The sequence below is a fragment of the Pempheris klunzingeri genome, chromosome 10 (assembly GCF_042242105.1).
Source record: "Pempheris klunzingeri isolate RE-2024b chromosome 10, fPemKlu1.hap1, whole genome shotgun sequence".
In the NCBI taxonomy this organism is placed as follows: Eukaryota; Metazoa; Chordata; class Actinopteri; order Acropomatiformes; family Pempheridae; genus Pempheris; species Pempheris klunzingeri.
Window position 1 is genome coordinate 6,406,423 of NC_092021.1, and position 20,992 is coordinate 6,427,414.

Here is a 20,992-nt window from a genome sequence, read left to right on the forward strand (position 1 = left end):
AGCTCTTTAGTTACTGAGAAATTAAGGTGGATGTTCTAAAATGAAATGTTCATAGGCAGAGAGAGCCTTTGTTGTGCAGCGCCAAGATGGCCGTGTCATCATGTTTTAAGCAGAGGATAGCGGTAGATCGACTTTGACAGTCATTTGTACAGAGGGAAATAAACTGGGTATGCACGCCTGTGGAGTGCCCGTATGGTTCGACAACCCTTACTGCTTGTCATCTGGAGAGTTTTTTGATTACCTGATGGCACTGGACTGTCTTGAAGGTGGAGCTAAAATCAATGAAAAGAAGTCTGGCATAGGGGCGTCCAGGTGTCGTAGCAGACATGAGAAAGGCCACTGCATCAACCGTACCCCTCCTTTGCTTATATGCAAATTGTAGGGGGATCCAAGAATAGTGGTACGTTTGGTGATAAGTAAGTATGATGTTTCAAACAATTTCATTGTAACACAGGTAGATAGATAGATAGATAGATAGATAGATAGATAGATAGATAGATAGATAGATAGATAGAAATACTTTATTGATCCCTGGGGGGAATTCTGGTGTTGCAATAGTATAGAAGTAAAAGTGACCACCACCATGAATACAAACAAATAAATAAGCAAAATAAAAATTTACAAAATGTTGTGAGTTGCAGGTAAATAAATACAAAGTGTAATATACACTATAAACAGTACCAGATGTACCAAATGTAATGTGCACAGTAAAACCAAAGTGCAAGTTAATAATAACTGTAGTGCAAGTTTAAGAACCAGCAGTAACATGTTAGTGTTCAATGGCAGAGGGTGCTGAGAGCTCTCTGCCAGCCAGAGGTGAGTTGTTGAACACTGTTATGGCTGTTGGCAGAAAAGATTTCCTGTATCGGTCCTTGTGACAGCGGAGCTGAACCAGTCTGTTTGAGAAGCTGCACCACTACTAGACTGACTGTCTGTCCAGTAGTGGGTGAAGTGGGTGGTCAGGATTGTCCAGGATGGACAACAGTTTGTTCATGGTCCTCCTTTCCACCACCACTTCAAAAGTGTCCGGTTTGCAGCCAATCACAGAGCCGGCCTTCTTAATCAGAGCCGACCTTCTTAATAAAGGTAATAATAAAGGTAAAAGGCCTGTAGTGGCTTAGCTCTGATGTTTTTTAGCAACATGAATGGCAGCTGATGTCTTCCATATAACAAGGGTTGATTAAATGGAGAGTGATTTGAAGAAGTGAGAGTAAAGGATAGATGTTAGTTCCAATGTGTTGCTTTTTGTTACCCATTCTGGGATTCCATCCGGTCCAGGAGTCCTATTTGTTTTGTATGTAATAGGTTGGCAGTACACAACCTGTCTGGGTAGGGGGGACTCATTCTCCGACTCATGGGAGGGCAAAGAGCTCAATAAGCTTTCATGGTCTGCTGAGAAATCAGAGGTATCTAATCGGGTTGTTGACAAAAGTGATGGGGCAGTCTGCTTGGTGGCATTGGTTGACATTGGAGCACTCATCATCAATATGCATTAGACATGGGTTATTTGAGTTTAAGATGTTGGTATATTTGATGCTTTATTATGCCTAACAATCTGTTTTTATGTTTATTTTACATAAGAGGTTTGAGGGCTTCTGTGGTTGCAGCATATATGTAGAAAAAAAAACATAAAATCATCTGAATAATAATATTGTTTCAAATGAATAGCCACAGCCAACATGTTTCATTTCGTAACGTGACATAAACAGAGTTTAGACAGTGAAATAAAAAAGTTGATGGGGCCCCAGACTCTGCTGCTTTATTCCAAAAGATTTGACTGGATGAACTTGTAATCTGTGTTACAGCTTATCTTTCTGATGTGAAAAGTACAGAATATCATTTACCCAGAGATCCTGGACGATCCTGTCCCTGTGACATAACACTATAATGTTAAATTGGCTCAGGACTGTCCAGGGCTCAGACTGAGTATGGGCTCCTGTAGCTGGTTGTTTGGGTGCATCCAGCTTCCCACTTTCCCACTCCTGGCTAGCATAAATTAGTTGTTTTCTGGCCAACATGAACATAACAAAAACGGAGTAAGAGCTGAAGAAATATTGCACAATTTAACTTCCATTTTACAACTGGATAGAATTAATACAGTATATTACACTGCCTCACTTCTCAAAGCTTTGTGGGAATTTTCCTCTAACACTCTATTTGGAGTTTGCATCTAAAAATGCTGCATTTGGAGGGCCATTGGGGAGGGCATGACAACCACTACCCCTCCATCCCGGGAAGAAATGGGACAGCCTACGTGGGAGCATGCAGAACGGAGGGGTAGAGCCAACTGGGCGGATTAGGAGAGACTATGGTCCTATCTCCCACCAACAGTTTACTCAACCAATTCAACCATTGAATTCATTATTGTACCTGGTGATCTTTCCCTCAGTATAGTGCTTAAGTAAATGTTACCTTCCATCACTGTTGGTCTACATTCAGAACACGGATTTAGATCCAACCTTGTAGATCGAAGTTAGACAGAGATGGAACTTGGACGTTTTTTGCAAATTATTGAGCCATTGATGCCTAAACCTAAAACTAAACCCACACAAATATAGATAAAAGAAATATAGATAAAAGACAAAAGAATAGAATAGTATTATGTAAATGACTAATTCTGACAAAGAAGTCAGATAGCACCATATAATTCTAAGGTTGTTATATATCCATGCATGCAGCTTGTATTTATAACCATTACACAATCTGCATATTGTTATTGAAACTAAATTAAAATCCATCTGTGCACTGTGTAAACTGTCTTTTTAAGATGAGGAAGACATCATCTTCCACCCACAACAAAAACTATTTTCTCAACTGAAAATAACGCTCTTGCCTCAAACAAACATATGCATCCACCCACGTGCGAGGTCCGGCTCGTTGTAGTCCGCTCTCCCTTCAAACAACCCGGGGTTGTCTGCGAGTGAAACTGCTCTCTTGCTTCCCTTGGTACAGACAAAAAAAAGCTACCACAATGAGAAAAGTGCTTAGAATCAAGGAAAAGATAGCTCATGAAAAACCCATTTAAAGTGGCTCATTGACACGGCGTGCACCGCAGTGAGTTGAAAAGGCAATAAAGTTGTTTACTGTGGGATGCTGACTAACAAAACGAAAAAAAAAAACATCAGCGCATGATGCCTCATCTATCATTTTACAACAATTAGACGTTGGTGTTTAACGCTCTGCAGGCAGTAGCTGCTCCACCCCCCCTTATGCAAGCAAAGAACGGGCAGCTCAGCAAATGAATGGTTCGGCCGCTACATGACAGTTATTCTCTTGCTCACACGGACATGAATAACCGCTCCCCGGAGGCTCTGGGATGTCCCTTCCATGATGGACCAGGATGAACCAAGCAGCGGCCTGCAGATCAATTTCCCAGCATTCACAGTGGCAGAGCCAAAACCCCAAGGCTCGCCCATCTTGTCAACCCTATCCATCTTCAGATTAATAATCTAAAACCTAGTCCATCCTGTTACACAGATTAGATCTGGATCAGATGGAATCCCTGAAGTAATAAACAATCTACAATGTGTGTGTGTGTGTGTGTGTGTGTATGTGTGTGTGTTAAATCAAACACACAAAGGATGTTGAGCTGCAGCATGATGCAGTTGTTAAGTGATATTAGATATTTTTGCAATAATAATTTATTTTTTGCTCCCATTGCAAAAGAATGATGATGAATGATGGAGTGCAGTACATTCACCTTTGGGGCAGCAATAGCATGGATTTAAAATAAGAAATCAATACTGTTTAAAGGACTATTGTCATGATTTATGTTTATGTCTTAATATAGGGAAACTAACCATAAATGCATTTGTTACCATTAGTATATGGAAAAAGCTGGACATCATATAATAAGGCTGGTAGTACATTACCTTTAAAATTCAAATTTTAGGTGCACACTGGGTACAAACAATGTTCAGCCATGAGAAACCTTTCTAAAGCCTTGCCTTTAGGAACAAACAGAACATCTGTTACCACCTGCAGTACTTTCCTTGGTTCCAGAAAAAAACAAACCCTGACATAAAATAATCTTAATTAAAGGGGCATTTTGTTTTTTTTCTTCTAAAAATCACACACATCCAACACCACTGTGTTGTGTGCGAAGACAGCATCTGTTCTGTCACTGATATTCTCACTTCCACACACAAGACTGCAGCACATATGCAGGACAGCAGGGGTTGACTTGGTGCATAAATATCAACATCTGAATATGTAGAGATCTGTTATTTTTGGCCCAACTAATTGGACAAGTACCCATGAAGTGGAAGACACAGTTCTCTGGAAATATATGTCTAGAAGTCAGATGCAGTTTTTTTTTTAATGACCACTGATTTCTTACACATCCCAAACGATTATCTGACAGATATTAAAGATACTCTCAATGAGAACATCACCAAAACACATAAAAAAGATCATACATTTTTCATCATGTGCCCTTTTAAAGCTTAATGTCTGTCACCCTTAAAGGCATCAAGCATTTGATCAAAGGTGCTGAATAATTAAAAACCTTCCTTAGAGATCTGAAAGATTAGCCTAATCTGACTGCTTTCAAAAATAATATCTAAAAAATTAATAAATGCACCTGAGTGCATGTGAGCTGAACCATTGGACACTGACTGTTATTCAGTCATGATGTGACTTCATGTCAGGAAGCCTTAAGTTAATAATTGTCCTGTCTTTATTAAAGGTGATGCTTCATTCTCGCTACTTCTCATAATTTTACGTCAAGTCTGCATTCTCTTCAGAACAGGAAAACTACCCACAAAAATACATCTGGAATAAAATAATACTATTAACAGCTGAATTGCTTACTGAACGATAAACGATATGATAACACTGACGTGTACATTTTGAAAACAAATGGGTGTGAAGATTTAAATTACAATGTTTCCATGAAACATCATTTTTATTATTAAGATACATAATATAATTAGAAGAATTGCTATAGTTGTTGTACACCATTATATACTTTGATCATAGAGATTATTGTAGAGGTTCTGGGTTATTTATGAAGTATGGTAAAGATTTAGATGGTTGTAAAGATTTATCTGTAGACATGAAAGTTTACTGTACACCATGACCATGGGAATGTTTCATTGTAACTGGCCAGACACTATGCATTATTTATAGATAACGGCACTGCTCAGACAGAGCAGCGTTATTACTGTTGTTGGGGGTGGCTCTTTGTGACATGAGTGATATGATCCCCTGGCAAGAGAAAAATGGAGATGAACACAAAATCGCCCGTGCACCTATGCCACAGAGGGCTCTTTTCAGGTGGAGGAATTTTCCCCTCAGAGTCCTCTGAAGCAGACATCACCATGGTAGTGAACCGTGGTCCCGAGCCCTATCAATCTGCTGTATCAATTGGTTCCAGCCCCAGTGATGCCTGAAACCGGACATGACTCTAGCATAAACACCTGTGAATGCAACCCAGAATCACAGAACTTAGTCAGAAGATAGTCGAAAGATTTAATCTATTGATTTGTGTGTGTTTTTTTATGTCAGTGAGCATGACTTTGTACACGACTTTGAAATACTGATGTATTTCAATTGGAAGTCGCGACTCAGGAGGACAGTAGCTGTATTTTTTTGTTTTGTTCATTTTTTAACGATTTAACCACTACACTACATTACCCATCATGTTATCACAAGATTTTATCCTTGTTTTTATCTTCTTTTTTTTTACTATACCACGACTGACCTGATGCTGTCCATTTTTGATTGAAATGATATTCTCAAAGTTTCCCAAGACAAAAACATGACAGTGTCCTTGGGAAGTCAAGAATATGACAGATTAATGCAACGATCATTGATTTTAATTAGGTCCTCCTTTGACTCTGAAAAAAATCTATTTTTTTTTGTCTTCTTTAATGATGAGCCCCATCATCTGTTGCTATGGAGATGAAGTCAGTCTGCTAACGTCACTGTTACCACTTTCAATTTGATGATATTGTTAATATTTCTCAACATGAAAAAGTGTCCTTGAAAATTCAACAATATGACAGGTTATTGTTAAGGCCATCCATTTTAATTACTTCCTCTTGAAATCTTGTCACTTTCATATATTTCATTAAACTGGACTTTAGTTGCACTCAGCCTCTACTGTTACACAATTAAATTATTTACAAACATGACACATTTAATTTTTTCTTAGGGATACGTTTACGATATGATACAATACAATAGGTTATTGTTGAGGCCATCCATTTCAATTACTTCTTTCCTTTCTAAAAAAGTTTTTTCTAGTTTTTTGTCCATTTTTTTATAGTGGAGGTGGCATCATAACCCATGAGCCCCATTGACCGTTGCTATGGAGAAAAAGAAAAATGTTGCAGAACTATTTTACTATTGTATGATTTGAATAGCTGAATTTACTGAACTAGAGGCTGTGTTATTACTAATTCAGAAATACTAAATATATCCAATAGATATCTTTTTCTTTTTACAACTCTGCTTTGCACACCCTAAGAACTATCAACTCAAAACCTAATTTTCTAGAATACAAGCCAAAATATCTGACATATACCATCATATTTGCTTGCTTTCAGCATAGATTATCTAGATGCAGTGCTTTTACTAATTCGACTGTACTAGATATTTGATATAATCAATAGATATATCTTTATACAACCCTACTTGGTATGACTGAGTGGTGGAGCCACGTTGTTCAGTACCTCTTTAAGGCAAACAGACAGCTGCAAGCATACCACTATGTATGTTCCACTACAACCAGTCCGCTCAACATCTCTATGCTTCTTAAATTCATGTTTAACACTTTTGAACTGAATAAGCTCTCTGCATGACAACTGTGACCGAGATTACTGTCCAAACCAGCAAAAAGGCCTCACACACCTCACCGGGGGTAGAAGTTCCTCAGTAAAGCAAGCACAAGTTAGTCTGCACAGAGGGGGGACAACAAACAGGAACAAATGCAGAATAAGGAGAGACAGCATCAGCGGCATTTGTTAGATTGTCTTGTTGGTGAAGGGTTTTGAAGTGTATTGTCAGTTCAGTTCAGTCAGTAAAGTTTCTTAAATGTGATTAAATATGTTGATTGATTTAGTGTCTTATGAAGTAAAACCCAATTTTGAAAATGTGATATTATATATTCATTATATTTATTTAACCAATCATAGAGAACTGTACTGCACAGCAATTTTGCTATCTGGCATTATGTGCCAAAGTTGTTGATTGCACTCGGAAATTAAGTATTAGCGGTAGGATTTTATGGGATTTCAGCACCTTTGAATATAATATCTTATTCTCGAGGCATACTGTCAGCCATATGCTAATGCTGTGGACTACAGTCAGGGACTGCTGAGAGGATTAGCACCAAATACAAATAGAATAATCACAAGCCTCCAATAAACACGATATGTAGTTTTCTCTCGCCAGGTATTATGCTTTCATCCTCTGCAATATATTTTAAGGGATTTTACTGTCTGGTCTCTCATACTTTGAGACAGAGTCTGCAGCTGTGTTACATGACTGTTTTTATGACTTGAATCCTAATTATTCCTGCCTCTTCTCAAACATCTCTACACCAATTTATCACCCAGCAGAGGGATAAAGACATAATGAATGTAACTTATTTTCCATTTCACTTTATTGGTAAGCTTCCACCTGTATGTCACCTTGAAGTTATTGCTGTCTTGCACTTCAGTACGATTCTTATTTTCATGCAAGCACATATTCTGCGGTGTACTGTGTGAATTATTATTATTTTATTTTTCATTTGATTCTCTGCAAAGGGTATTTTTGAGCTTATGGTTACTATCTTGTGGTTATAATTGTGATTGTACCCATACAGCAGTTGTGCCTCAAATCCAAATCATTTCACTACTTTTGATTGCTCCATATCCACTCATACTAAGTGTGTATAATGATGTGTTGATATCAAGAGAGTCCTGTTGGCTCCAGGTCTAATTGCCGCCTGTAATTGCTCATCTCTTCCATCACCCTCACAGGCTCTACACCACATGGATTCCATCATCAAGTGCAAATATCCTTTTTTTAAGAGACAGTAAGCATGACGCCACTGGTCTGGCAAACCACTGCAGGAAATTATAGCTTCATGAAATGACAGTGTTGTGGGGTACCTTTGTAATTAGTGGATATGGTCAGTAAGAGCTGAAAAGAACCACAGAGAGCCGTTCTGCACCTATTCGTCTAGTGTCTTGTTTTGATCAAACTGCTGATGAGCTAAAAGTGCAATTTGTCTGTCAAATATGTCTCTTTGTATTGGCTGTCAACAGCTGATGGCATGGTGTGTGAAGAGCTACAAGGGCCCCAGAGGGAATGGAGAGATACAGTGTTGTGTGGTCATATTAAAGGTTTTGTCTGCAAACAACAATCGCATGTGTAAAGGATGTGCTTCCTCTGAGAGAAATGACTGTTTGCTAACACTTACCCTCCCTCCTTTGTTACTAGACACATGTCATGCTTCCCATTCTTAAAGGGCACTTGTGCAGGTTTTGGTCATAACGGCTGCAAATGTACTCGGTCTTTGATTTCTAGTTTGTAACTTTCAATTTTGCAGACTGACGCTGGTGGATTTGATCAGCTGTAACAAGCTAATTTAGCATTCATAACTCCACAAGTTGGTTGAAAAACTCTGTATCCGACTAACCGATGTGTTACAATATGTGTAACAATACCTTGGGCTCTGACCATACCTGAAATATTTATGTTAAGACATGGGCACGTTATTAATCCTTCTGAGGGTGCGTGTACTTGATTTTTCCAAAGCTACCAACCATATCAAAACCACATCTGGCGATGAAGACAAAGACTAACTGTCTTAGTTACATTGTTGGATGTTCTGGAAGAAGCTAGCTCGTGCACCTGTAAGTTGGGCTGTTTTGTGAAACTGTTATTTCCAAGGTCAATAATGATTTTTACTGGCTTTCATAACAAATTCTATCTTAAAAAATAAGAGCAACAATGTGTGTCTTCCAGCCACATTGACACCTCAGTGCTGCGCCTGGTCCTTCTGTCATTTGGAAATTATTGGATATTGGATATTCAAACTAAACGTCTGAAATGAAAATGGCACAATCCATCAGAGCTTAAGGGTCGGTGAATTACTCATTTCATACAGGGTTGTGTCATGTTGGCGTGTACGTGTTACAAAAGACAGACTGAGGTTTTTTATTATAAAGCTTTTGAAGTCCATATCTGTCATTAGTTTATTATGAAGGAGTCGTTACAGTCGTCACCTGCAGCAGCAAAAGCCATCAGGTATGAAAAATGATGGTAATATAGCATGATGGTAGTAATTCCTTTTACTGCATGTGCCCTATTAATTTTGTCACTTCAAACACAATGTTGTGATTAAAACTCAAATGTCACACAGCATGAACCCAAAAGTGATCAATATAAAAAAAATAGAAAATCCAATATTCAATAAATAATGAAATGAATACATTGTGTGAAATAGGCTAGTTATTACATAGTCCAAAAGTTATTAAACTTTGTGAAAAGTTATTTGATTACTTATTCTTCTCATCCTTCATTCATATGGGATATCATTTTCATTTCATTATAATAAGCTTTTAAGCCTGATCTCAAGAGGGCTGAACATGCTACCCACCTATCTGGTACCTATCTGAGGCAGGATTGTGGGCTTGCATTATTACTCAGCAACAAAGTGGAAAGCCAGTGTTGGCAGTTTTAGTGAGCCACTGATGGTTTCAGAGACCACAGAGTCTTCTTTTTGTGTTTTTTTGCTCTTAAAGTGTGCCTTTAAATCCTCAGAGGAATATATTTGGAGTTAAAATGTGGCATAAGGAACTCACGATTCTGATAACGTTGGCTGAGCGGCTGACAGCGGTGATGGCAGCACTGCCGTTCATGCTCTTCAGTTTGATGCAGAGTAACAAACTAAGCTCACAGGCGTGCCTAGCTAACATGGGCGGTCTTGTTTAGCTAGATGAATAAAAGGAGATGTTTTTATGTGTGTGTTCATTTACAGCAGCAGTTAGATATTTGAACAGTATTACCAAGCTCCAAAACAAGTCTGACTAGATAAAGTAGGGTGGATCAAACAACAGAATAGAAAATGAATGTACAAAAGGGGTGTAACAGTACACAAAACTCACGCTTTAATATGTACCTCAGTTTTGGGATCATGGTTCGATGTTTAGTATGGCTAAAAAGAAAGGTAGAATATAACATTTTTGGGTTTAATTTTGAAATCACCATTTATACAAGATGTAAGCATCCAACAATGGCTCACTGGACACAAGTATTACTTAAACTGTGCAGTTTTGGTGCAGTGGAAATGGAAAACTAACTGATGAAACACTGATGCTTCATTCTGAATAATCTAAGGATGTCATGTATAATAATATATAAGTCACAGGAACTAAAGAGCTAACCAACACGGAGACGGGCCGGGGATGGCAATGCAGCTTCAACTAAGGAGATAAAAGCACATACTTTAAGTACAGTGCTCCATTCAGTTCGTGTTATGGGTTTCAGACGGTGCCAACAGTAAAGGTTAACTAGTTTAACCAGCTGCCTTGGCTAAGCTAATGGCTAGTGCCAGAGTGATTGGACTATTAAACTGTTTTGACAGCAATTGTTTGGACCATGTACTTTTGGCACACATAAGGAAAGTCTAACAACTGGAGGAAACCACAAGCAGGTTTACAACTCAAACAGCGGGCAGTTCGGACAAAAAGTCTTTACTCACGATGGTCGGTTCACAGGTTGACAGTCAGAGATCAGGCAAACAATCCAGTGAGGATAAGGTAGAGATGAAGTCAGAAAACAGGATCAAACTAACCAGGAACACCAGACAAAAAGAAGAAACACTGCTGAAACGCTTCTCGGAAGAAACAAAGACAAACTGAAGGCAAGGAAGGCACAGACTGAATACAGAAGGGCAGGCAGGTAATGAGACACAGGTGGAGAGGCAAGTAGCAAAATAAAACAGGAAATGATGAATACACGAAAAAGACAACATGAACTAGGGAACAGTGTGGGATATTACAGAAAGTCACGTACCACACCAAATATTCTGTACCAAACAGTTTGGGATGAATAGAGATGGAGATAAAGTTAAATAAGATAGATAAAATATGTCAAAATGTAAAGGCTAAAAATGAAACAATAAAATGAATCTCAAAAGGAAACAATATACCCACAGCATAATTATTTATTATCTATCTATTTAATATTGAACTCTTTGGGGGTCCATATTATCTCACTTTATGGGCTGCTGCTAAAAGCAAAGCATTCTTTCCTGACTCCTATGTGTGATGATCTTTTCCTCGTTCTCCAATTTCATTGTTAATTTCACCTGTTTTCTCTTTTGTCTTGATGTTCAAATTCCATTTAGTCCACTTGGCTGTGGCTCATTAAAGTAACGAGACCACCTGCAGCAAATGTGCTTTGGCTCCTTGCTTGCATAATATTTATGTCTTGCTACCAAATACTCCCCTCTCCGTCTCTGCTCTGAACCTGTTGTGCAAATAAGAAGAAGATGCTGAAATTGAAAGCACGTTCTTACTTCCTGTTCTTGGTATTCCTGTATGAAAGGAAAGGCTGCCGGCTAAAATCATCAACCCAGTGTGTAGCAGGTGTCAGTGTGGGTATCAGCCAGTCCCTTTGTCACGATCATGACCCGTGAGATCAAGGTGAGAACAACTGCCCCCTTACAACATCTTGCAAAGGCTGGAGGGAAAAGGTCACAGGGGCTCTAAGACTGAGGAGAGGTTACAATCAACCTTGGAACCGTTACACTAGGACATATATGCAGGAAATACACAATCTTATCATCAGTGCCAGCAATCACAGCGTGAAGTTAGATGAAAGGGTTTCTGTGGATGTTTTTTCATTTAGTCTCTGCATGTATAAAAAAGCCAGGTAATCAGACATTGTTAAGCCGGCCTAAAAAATGCAAATTAATGGCTTTTGGTTTTATAACAAAGAGTAAATAGGGACAAGTCTTTGTGTCCCACTGAGCTCTGATGGACTCTGCGAGATGAGGAAGCTATTTCCCCTTCAAAGCAAATTGAACAGAATTGATTCCATCCCATCCTCTGCAAGAGTGCAGCTTCAAAGAGAATGTTTCTCCAAGGCCTCGTAACCAGTGTCCTCTTACTGAGGCGAACCAAATCCCCCGTGTTGTGTGTGTGATTCAGTCCCCAATGAACATGTAGTTAATTCATTCCTCTAAAAGACAATTAGTCTGTTCAATCAAATCCTCTGGGCATGTTTGAATCCTTTGGGCATGTTTGAATTCTGTCCAATTTCCCACTAAAGCTAATGATTAATCACATTGATTACCCACTGTGTTCATAAACAGAATTCCTCATCACCACGCAAAGTGAACTCTTCATATCCTTGATCCCTCAGTTTTGGTCATGCATAATGATCTTCTACACCACAAACATTTTGGCTGATTAATACAACTCATTATGCACGCTTATTAAACTTTTAACACTGATCACAATGGATATGTATGACTTTGCTCGCTTGAAACATTTTAGCATTTTTACTTGCCCATCAAATGGCACGTCAAGCACTGCAAGGGAGGCTCATGTCATGACAAACACTGTGAACACATATTCCTTGTAAAGGTCAACTCAGAGTTCAAGACATTTGATAAATTGAAGAACACACGTACTTAGCCTTGTCCTGTTAGGTATTCAAGGCTACCATGTTTTCAAAGCCATGCAGTTCTGCCTCAGGCTACATGTGTTAATATCCACGCTGACAGAAAATCATACTCGTTTTTTTAAGGCTAAGATAGAGACTGAAAGTAGTGGAATCTAAATAAGATCCAAAGATGAGATGGATCCATTTACAGGTGCGGGGACATTTCATTTGTTTCTTGCTTGATTTTGCAGAAAATTGATTTTTTTTTTTTTTTTTTTTATCTGGTTGAATAATGTTCCCAAACATGAATGATTCTGGTTTTGCTCTATATCCCATTTTAATGATCAAGTAGGTAATTTGAGTGCACTTTAGCAGTCACCGATATGTGTATGTAGTGCTTATTGTACTGTTCTGAAGAACCATTAACTAAACTGGTAGATATACTTGACTCTGAGTTATCGGTTGGTTGAGAGACTAGAAAGAATAGAAGTAAGTGTATCTTAGCAGACTGGGCAACGATACAGGAAATCTTGCTTTTTTTTAGCTATACTGTATATGTCCATTAGCCAAAGCTTTTGCATGTTTGTCCTTTATTTATTGAGCAGCTCTCAGGAACTGGTTTAACGCTCAGCTCTGAGGAGAAGGCAGGCAACCATTCATTTAGTTGGTTGAGTCCAGTTTTGCCTGCAGGTACTATGAATCTATTAGCCCCAACCACCACTCGCCGTGCATCGAGCACTATGCACACAATGGTGCTTTGTGACGACGGAACAAAGCCTGGAAGTCATTGAATGGACCTTTTACACGATGCATGCATGCTCAGCCATGCGCATCACCTGTAGCGCCCCGCTTATGGCCATCCGATATATTAGTTGTTGAAGAGTGACGTGAATGTATCTCAGTGCTGTATGTTTAATTTGATGAATTGTGATTTTCGCAACGCTGGCACAAGCTTTTTATAGTTGTGATTTGCACATGTGCCAACATTTGATAAGCACACCGTAATGTGTAAATAATGTGTTAATATCTGTATATATTATTTACTTTGTAAAACTTCTTCCAGCCTTTTTTTGTAATTTCTAAATGTCAAGATGGAATGAACTAAAAATATAGAAATAAAGTAATAAAAGTCTTGTTTTTTTTAATTATACACCGAAGAATAGTTGGTTCAGGTGCAACAGATTCAAACTAGCAAGAAGCACTCAAGACCAGTTATTACCTCAAAATAAAGCTCTTGAAACTAGAACTTAGAAACAAAATATCTATCTATGGCGGTGCCAGACCCCCAGGGGCCCTGAAGGCCCCAAGTTCTTTGTGTGTCATTATTTTTTAGCAATTTGTTTAAAATACATTTGGTAATATGCACCACTGAAGCGCTGTATCTGCTAAAATAATAAGAGCCTTTAGGCAGCTGCTGCATTCATACATAATCCTGAGGCCCAGTGTTGCTGAGGGGCCCTGTGTCAAATCTGTTTTATTACCTTTATCTATTCTTTCACCTGATATCATGCCTGTATGGTGTATGTACTGCACGTGACTAATTTGGATTCATTCAAATGACCATAAACTAATTGACGGGCAGCAAACTTGGGTATGAACTGCAGAGTGCTGTGTGCACTATGCTTGATGGGAAATTAAAGCCGTCTGAGAAACTGTGTCTAGCTTGACTGCTGTGCATTGTTCAGGTTATTCATTGCTCTATGACGTGGCTTCATTGAGCACTGAAAATGAAAACGCACATAATATTGAAGATAAAACGTTTTTAAAATATATAATATATAATATATATATAAAATATAGAGACGGTCAGAAAGTCAGATGCATGCACAAGCAATTAGGTACAGAACACATACACACTCCCGCATGCAGCCTATGCACAACCACGCACACTGTGCACCTATTCAGCCATAACGGATTAAAGTAAACCTGAAACTGGCGACATTATACTTGACCACTTGCATGAAATCTACCCCATGCATTTATGCTGGGTTCACTGCAGAGCCTATTAATTCATCTGCCAATATACATCTGCACATGGGAAGTAATTACCAGGAGGTCTAAAAATACACAAGTAACCACCTACAGTAATTTACACCTGCCTGCACATATTGTGTTGTTTTATCTGCATACAATCAGCCGGCCTTAATTAGCGGAGTGTAGCCTCCTTACAGTATTAGCATCAACCCTCAGGTGTATATCAAAGCTTAACGGCTTAAATAGACTTGAATATGCTGCTAATACACAACAGCATGCAGTGAACACACACGGATGGCATCATCTTCAGCGGTGCTGTGGCTTGTAAGGCAAAAAGCCAGCCAAGCTGCAACGGGTAGGTTTGGTGTAGAACATCCCTCTAATGAACCCTCCAGATAACAATGCATGATGGGAAACAGGTGTGCTACAATTGTTCAATTAACCCCCAGTCATTTGATACAGAGTGTCCCTGAGCATCTCAACACGCTCGCCATAACTATCTGCAAAGCAAGACCCAGAGAGACAGGCGGACATAAAGGATGAAAGGCTGTTTTCTTTTTTTTTTTTTTTCTTTAGACAAAGAAGCAAAGCCTCAACGCCAAGACACCAGAGGGCTGTGCAAGTGTAATTTATCAGCTCCTGAAGGCCACAGCAGACACATTTACTCACTGTGTCATGAAGAAACATATTTCTCCCCTTCCTGTGGAATCATGTCATATCAGCACCTTTCCTCTGTAACTGAGAGTTTCCCTCAGCAGTGTAATAAGATTGGGACCCTGTGTGCCGTACTACTCATGATTAGGGTATTTTTCAAAGTTAAATTCCATTATTGACACACATAGTATCAGGAATGATGAAGTAAGTATGCTGGGATAGGGCAGACTTCAGATTATACTGTTCCTAAGGTGTACCATTTTAATGAAAGAGGTGTAGACTTCCATTACTGCCATTTCTCATTTCATAAACGTAAAGACTAAATTACTGCTCTGTGATATAATGGACCAAAACGGTTTGATGGGTCACTTGCTGCTGGCATTGGCATGTTCTAGCCATGGGTACAGCAATCCCCAATTAGACTGACTTAAATTTGGCATACTTTCTTTTTGTGGTCGTTTAGTGGAACTAGACAGAGACATGAAAACAATAAAGATAACATTATGACAGGATGCATACTGACATGTAGATGTGAAAGTAGATGTACATTATCGCTGTGCGACTCTCCATCATGTGCTAAACTGGGATAATAATCATGAATATGAACTGAGCACAGTGTCAGGATAATACACACTTATTTCTCGCACAGCAACATGAAGCATGTTGAGAAGCTAATATTGCACCCAAGGCTTGTAATTACTGTCCATTCTCAAGCATGTGCACACCTTTCTAGCCTTCTTATGCGCCTCATTATTCATTGTGTGTATTCATGTCTTGTGGGAATGCTCTGGTTTAACAAATACACATGGCTTTGAATTGGACTGCCGTTTGACAGAACATATAATTTACTGTTTTTAATTATACACTGAAGAATAGTTGGTTCAGGTGCAACAGATTCAAACTAGCAAGAAGCACTCAAGACCAGTTATTACCTCAAAATAAAGCTGTTGAAATTAGAACTTAGAAACAAAACATATATCTATGGCAATGCCAGACCCCCAGGGGCCCTGAAGGCCCCAGGTTCTTTGTGTGTCCTTATTTTTTAGCAATTTGTTAAAATACATTTGGTAATATGCACCACTGAAGCGCTGTATCTGCTAAAATAATAAGAGCCTTTAGGCAGCTGCTGCATTCATACATAATCCTGAGGCCCAGTGTTGCTGAGGGGCCCTGTGTCAAATCTGTTTTATTACCTTTATCTATTCTTTCACCTGATATCATGCCTGTATGTTGTATGTACCGCACGTGACTAATTTGGGTTCAATCAAATGACCATAAACTAATTGACGGGCAGCAAACTTGGGTATGAACTGCAGAGTGCTGTGTGCGCTATGCTTGATGGGAAATTAAAGCCATCTGAGAAAACTTTGTGATTTGGCATTTTGGTCTATATGAACAAAATTGTTTGATAAATTATTGATATAAAGATATTAACTGGTTTTAAAGGTCAAAGCCTAAAGGAGGTGGTGGCTGTGTGTGTGTGTGTGTGTGTGGGGGGGGGGGGCTGTCTCAATATTACAACGTGTGGGTGTGTTTTAAAGGGTGTCATGACTTGTGTTTTGTTCAATGCTGCCTATTGGCTGTCTTGTGAAAACGTAAATCTTATGCAGTTTATGTGTATGACCATGACTAGAAACTCTGTCAGTGTTCTATATGCCCCCAGGCAAGTGTTGACGGTGTCATACTGGAGGTTTTACTATCATCTGGCCAGCCCATTATGAAATTTCTGCTGTCGCCCTTGGCTACCAATCATTACCTGTCCTAGACTCACATACCTACCGCGCTGCGCTGCGCGTGGCACATACAGTATCCGTGGTTGCGCGCTGCTACAACAGCACAGCGAACAAAGACCGAAAACACTGCTCATCCCGCGCTGAGTTGTAGAGGCTCCGGTCTTTGCTCTTCAGTCTCACTTGGATAGGAGGACTGTTCGCGTCGGCGTCTCAAGATGAACCAAACCGCCACCGTATCGCATCAAGTCAAATGCCAGTCTACGAAGGCCATCAAGGTAAGATTCATTCCCGTTTATCCTTCGCTGTAATGAACTTCTTCGTGCTTTATGTAACTCTGCATCAGCAGCAGCTCTATGACACTTCGAAACTTCAGTGCGGCTTTGGCGAGATGCGCATTGACGCACAGTACTTTGGAGACGGTTTGGGGATAGGCATGTCAGCATCCCCGTCACAGCGGCTCCTATTTGAATTATGTCATTTTGACAGTGAAGTAAACATGGACTGCTACTCCTCTGGCCGTGTTAGGGTGAGGGAGCTCCGGTTCTTGACGTCCAGTGTAAGTGTGTTGGATGAGGAGCCACACACTGGCGCAGTGGCGAGATTTCATTCATATCACGTCATGCTCCTTATTATTACATTGTCTGTATGGGATGACAAGAAATTATGGAGGCTCTCTTCAAACGGAGCACTCACTGGTCTCTGCGTCTCCACTTCCACACGGCTACGGCGAGAACAGTCTCTGAAACATTTGTGCTTTGAATTGTTCTGATGGCGCATCAGTTGCTTAACTTTACCGTGTGTGGTCTCCGGAGATCATGCTGATCTTCGACCTGTTGTCAACAAATCACACGAAAGTGGCTGCGAGGGGACAACAAGAAGTGGGTGCTGTTAAGGATGATGTGACAGTCTGAGGACAGCAGGTAACGCAATTAACACCGTCGTTTTCTGCCCGCGTCACGACCGAGGAACGTCTCCGCACGGCAGCATCCGCATTGTGTCCACGCTGTGCGCCTCAAACCCGCTGCGCTGGAGGAGTGTGATGGTCGTGTTGGCGTGTGCACGGTCGCTTCGCAGGCAGGGTGCGCGTGCGTGCGCGCGTGCGCCAATCTGTGCGTGTGAATATCGATTTTGCCGCGGGTTCTGCATCACTTTTCCAGCCTCCAAGTCCCGCCAGAGAAATTTAGCTTGGGGCAAATATATCGACCCTCTTCCCCACTATCCCAAAGGTGTGATTTTTTGGAACACAAGGCTGAATGTTTGTAATTAGTGGAGTTCAACTTATGACACATGGGCGAAAATATCGAGCTGGTTTATGGGTGATGCTTTTTTTTTTTTTTCTCGCCATGTTTCACTATTTTGGACAGTTTATAATCACAAATGTCGTCTGAGTGACTGAGCCGGGTGCATGGGATGTTTCCTCTGGGTGCGGAGCTGTGAGACCTTTTACAGTCAGATGTGGTCCTGATGCTGCCTCTTCTCTGTGACACCTCTGGAACCAAATCTTAATCAGTCATCTGTCTCCGTGGTGCTGATGCTCATAAAAAGCACTGGGCTGTGTTTAATGAGGTTGACTCTGTCACACTGTACATTTTTTATCTTAAAATCTTCATTTGATTTTTTTAAGATCAAATAAGCAAAAAATGATTGATTATTAATGATAGCCCTTTTCTGGTTTCGCTGTTCCCTCCCTTCGTTGCTTGAGGTTAATACTGCTTAGATTAGATTGACAGGCAATTAAAGCTTATGATAGAACATTTGGAACCAGCAACCCACATAGCTAAGTATCGGATTTAAAGGATATTTCTGGTGTATTTCAACTGGCTTCTATCGGTTCACTGCTGAGATCTGTGAATACATCTGTGAAATCGTTACGTGCTATTTGTTCGATGGGGCCAGAAACAGAAGATTATACAGACGATGAACCCTTTTATTTGGAGGTCAAACTGAAACGGTACACACTGAAAATATCAATAATAAGATTTATTGACAGCAGTACAACAACATCACGCAGCTGTCACCGGCCTCTGACTCAAACGGTGCTAAATCCTGATCACCTTTTCCTGAGCTGAGGCCTGCCCACATTAAAGTGGCGAGAAAAAGAAAGACAGAAACACAAATACTGAAAGATCTGACGTGGAACTACCAAAACTGTTGGAACGTGGCAGACGCTGGTGCGGTTCTGCTGGATTCCATCACTCACAGTAAGAAGTGGAAGTGGAATTTTTTTATTTTTTATTCTTTGTCTGTTGACAGCTCTCCAAATAGTAGTGTTTGATAGCTCAAAGCTGAGTCATTGAGACTGATTAGAACTTGCTTTACTTGATACGATTAAATCTTTATACCTGCATGAGACCGTTGATGGAATCGGAGTTTCACAGTTAGTCAGAAAGGAGGAACATATCCTATCAGTTTGATTTGAATTATCTACAAACTGTCACAGTGGCAAGGACGGTCATTTGACTGCCTCAAAACAATGAGGAATGAGGAATCAATGAAGGGACTTAATTGATTTATAGGAAGAAGCAGCTGATTGGCATCAGCAGCTGAGGAAAGCAGACAGGGCAGAGAGGACAGGTCCTCGGTGGACATCAGCTCGTTGTCATACACACTGAACACAAGAAAAAAGGCAGAATCTTAAATGTCCTGTTGTGAAAATGAACCTTGGCACACACGGAACATGAATCTATAATGACATTTATAACATAGTTAATGAGAAAGAATAGGGAAGCAAATGAAAATGGTGAAACGGAAGAATTGGGAGTCAGTGCCCTTGTATCATTGTTTGTCTTGGTTTGCTTCACTACAGCCGGATGAACTGACACATCTTGGCACATGGATAAATAGAAGAAAAGGTTATTCTGTCTACATAACTGTAAACATTCTTACATCCAGGTTTTTGATGCTATTGTGCAAATATATCCTTTAAAAAAAACAATATTATTCAACAGGAATAGACTTGCTGAGCAAAATTGGTTTTCTATTCTTTCCTTTTTCTTAAAGTGAAAATAAACAGAGCTTGGATTACATTCCTTGAGAATATTCAGCCTCATTTTCTGTCACCTAGAGGCTTGCCGTGTGCGAAAGACATTTTCTGAATCTCTGTGTGCAGCACTTTTCTCTTTAACAGCCTGTCTTTTCACTTTTAGGGAAAAGGAAATGGAGCCGGGCTGCTCGCTGCATTCAAAATAGGTATTGTGTAAAGCTTCCCCAAATTATAACAGCTGTGAGCAATAGGTTTGGAGTGTGCGACACCCTGAGGCATCTGCTACAGCTCAGCATGATGCACTTTGACTTCAGCTCACAGAAAACCTGTCTCAGAAATCAGTCAAACAAGTGGGGATTATAGTCAGGATTAAGTACTCCAAAACTCCTCTGTGTTGGACAAAAAAACGCTAATCTCTCCGTGTCTGACCCCCGTCGTCTGGCGTTGAGGTCTTAACGGCTCTCTGTTATCCTCTTAAATGCCCCCTCTTCATATCATAGCTGTGTCCTTACGCAACAAGCCAAGATAAGAAATCCAATTAGGACAAGGCAGCAGATTTTTCATGGGCCTTAACTCTTGGGGTCTGGATGAGTTTAACAAGGCTGGATGCGGCCCAAGGCTCATGTCCTCAGCGGTCCTTGGAAGTGTCAGGTCCACCCACATGCAGATTGCAGCTATAAACTGGGATTGTCAGAGAAACAAGGAGCTGTGTCAGAGCTCATCTCCGAGCGCTCACGCCACCGATGGAAGCGCAAGGTCGTGTGAGGGAAGGTGCCATGTTTCTTAAGATGTGCTGTGACATTGTGGATTTACGCTGAATTTACACAGTAGGGATCTCTACTGGAAGTTTGGTTTCGATTGACAGTCGGTGATTTATGTAAGTGCAAAGGACTGCGCCTCTTTTTCTGAAATACCAATTTTAGGATCCTGTTTCATGGCAAGATAAAGTACATCTGAGTGTGAGCTGTACACCCACTGCCTTCAAGCCATTTATAGTTGCATCACTTTTACGGCTCTTGACTGACAAAAAGCCTAGGAC

The 20,992-nt window shown here is 40.1% G+C and overlaps 1 protein-coding gene across 1 annotated transcript in view; it reads left to right on the top strand.

Moving 5' to 3' along the window:
• The first annotated feature begins 17,185 nt into the window (after window positions 1-17,185).
• Window positions 17,186-20,992, top strand: part of LOC139208132 (inactive dipeptidyl peptidase 10-like) — a 187,365-nt gene continuing 183,558 nt past the window's right edge. Inside the window, exon 1 of the mRNA XM_070837711.1 lies at window positions 17,186-17,245. Coding sequence (XP_070693812.1) covers window positions 17,186-17,245 — 60 coding nt within the window. The remainder of the gene's footprint in view (window positions 17,246-20,992) is intronic.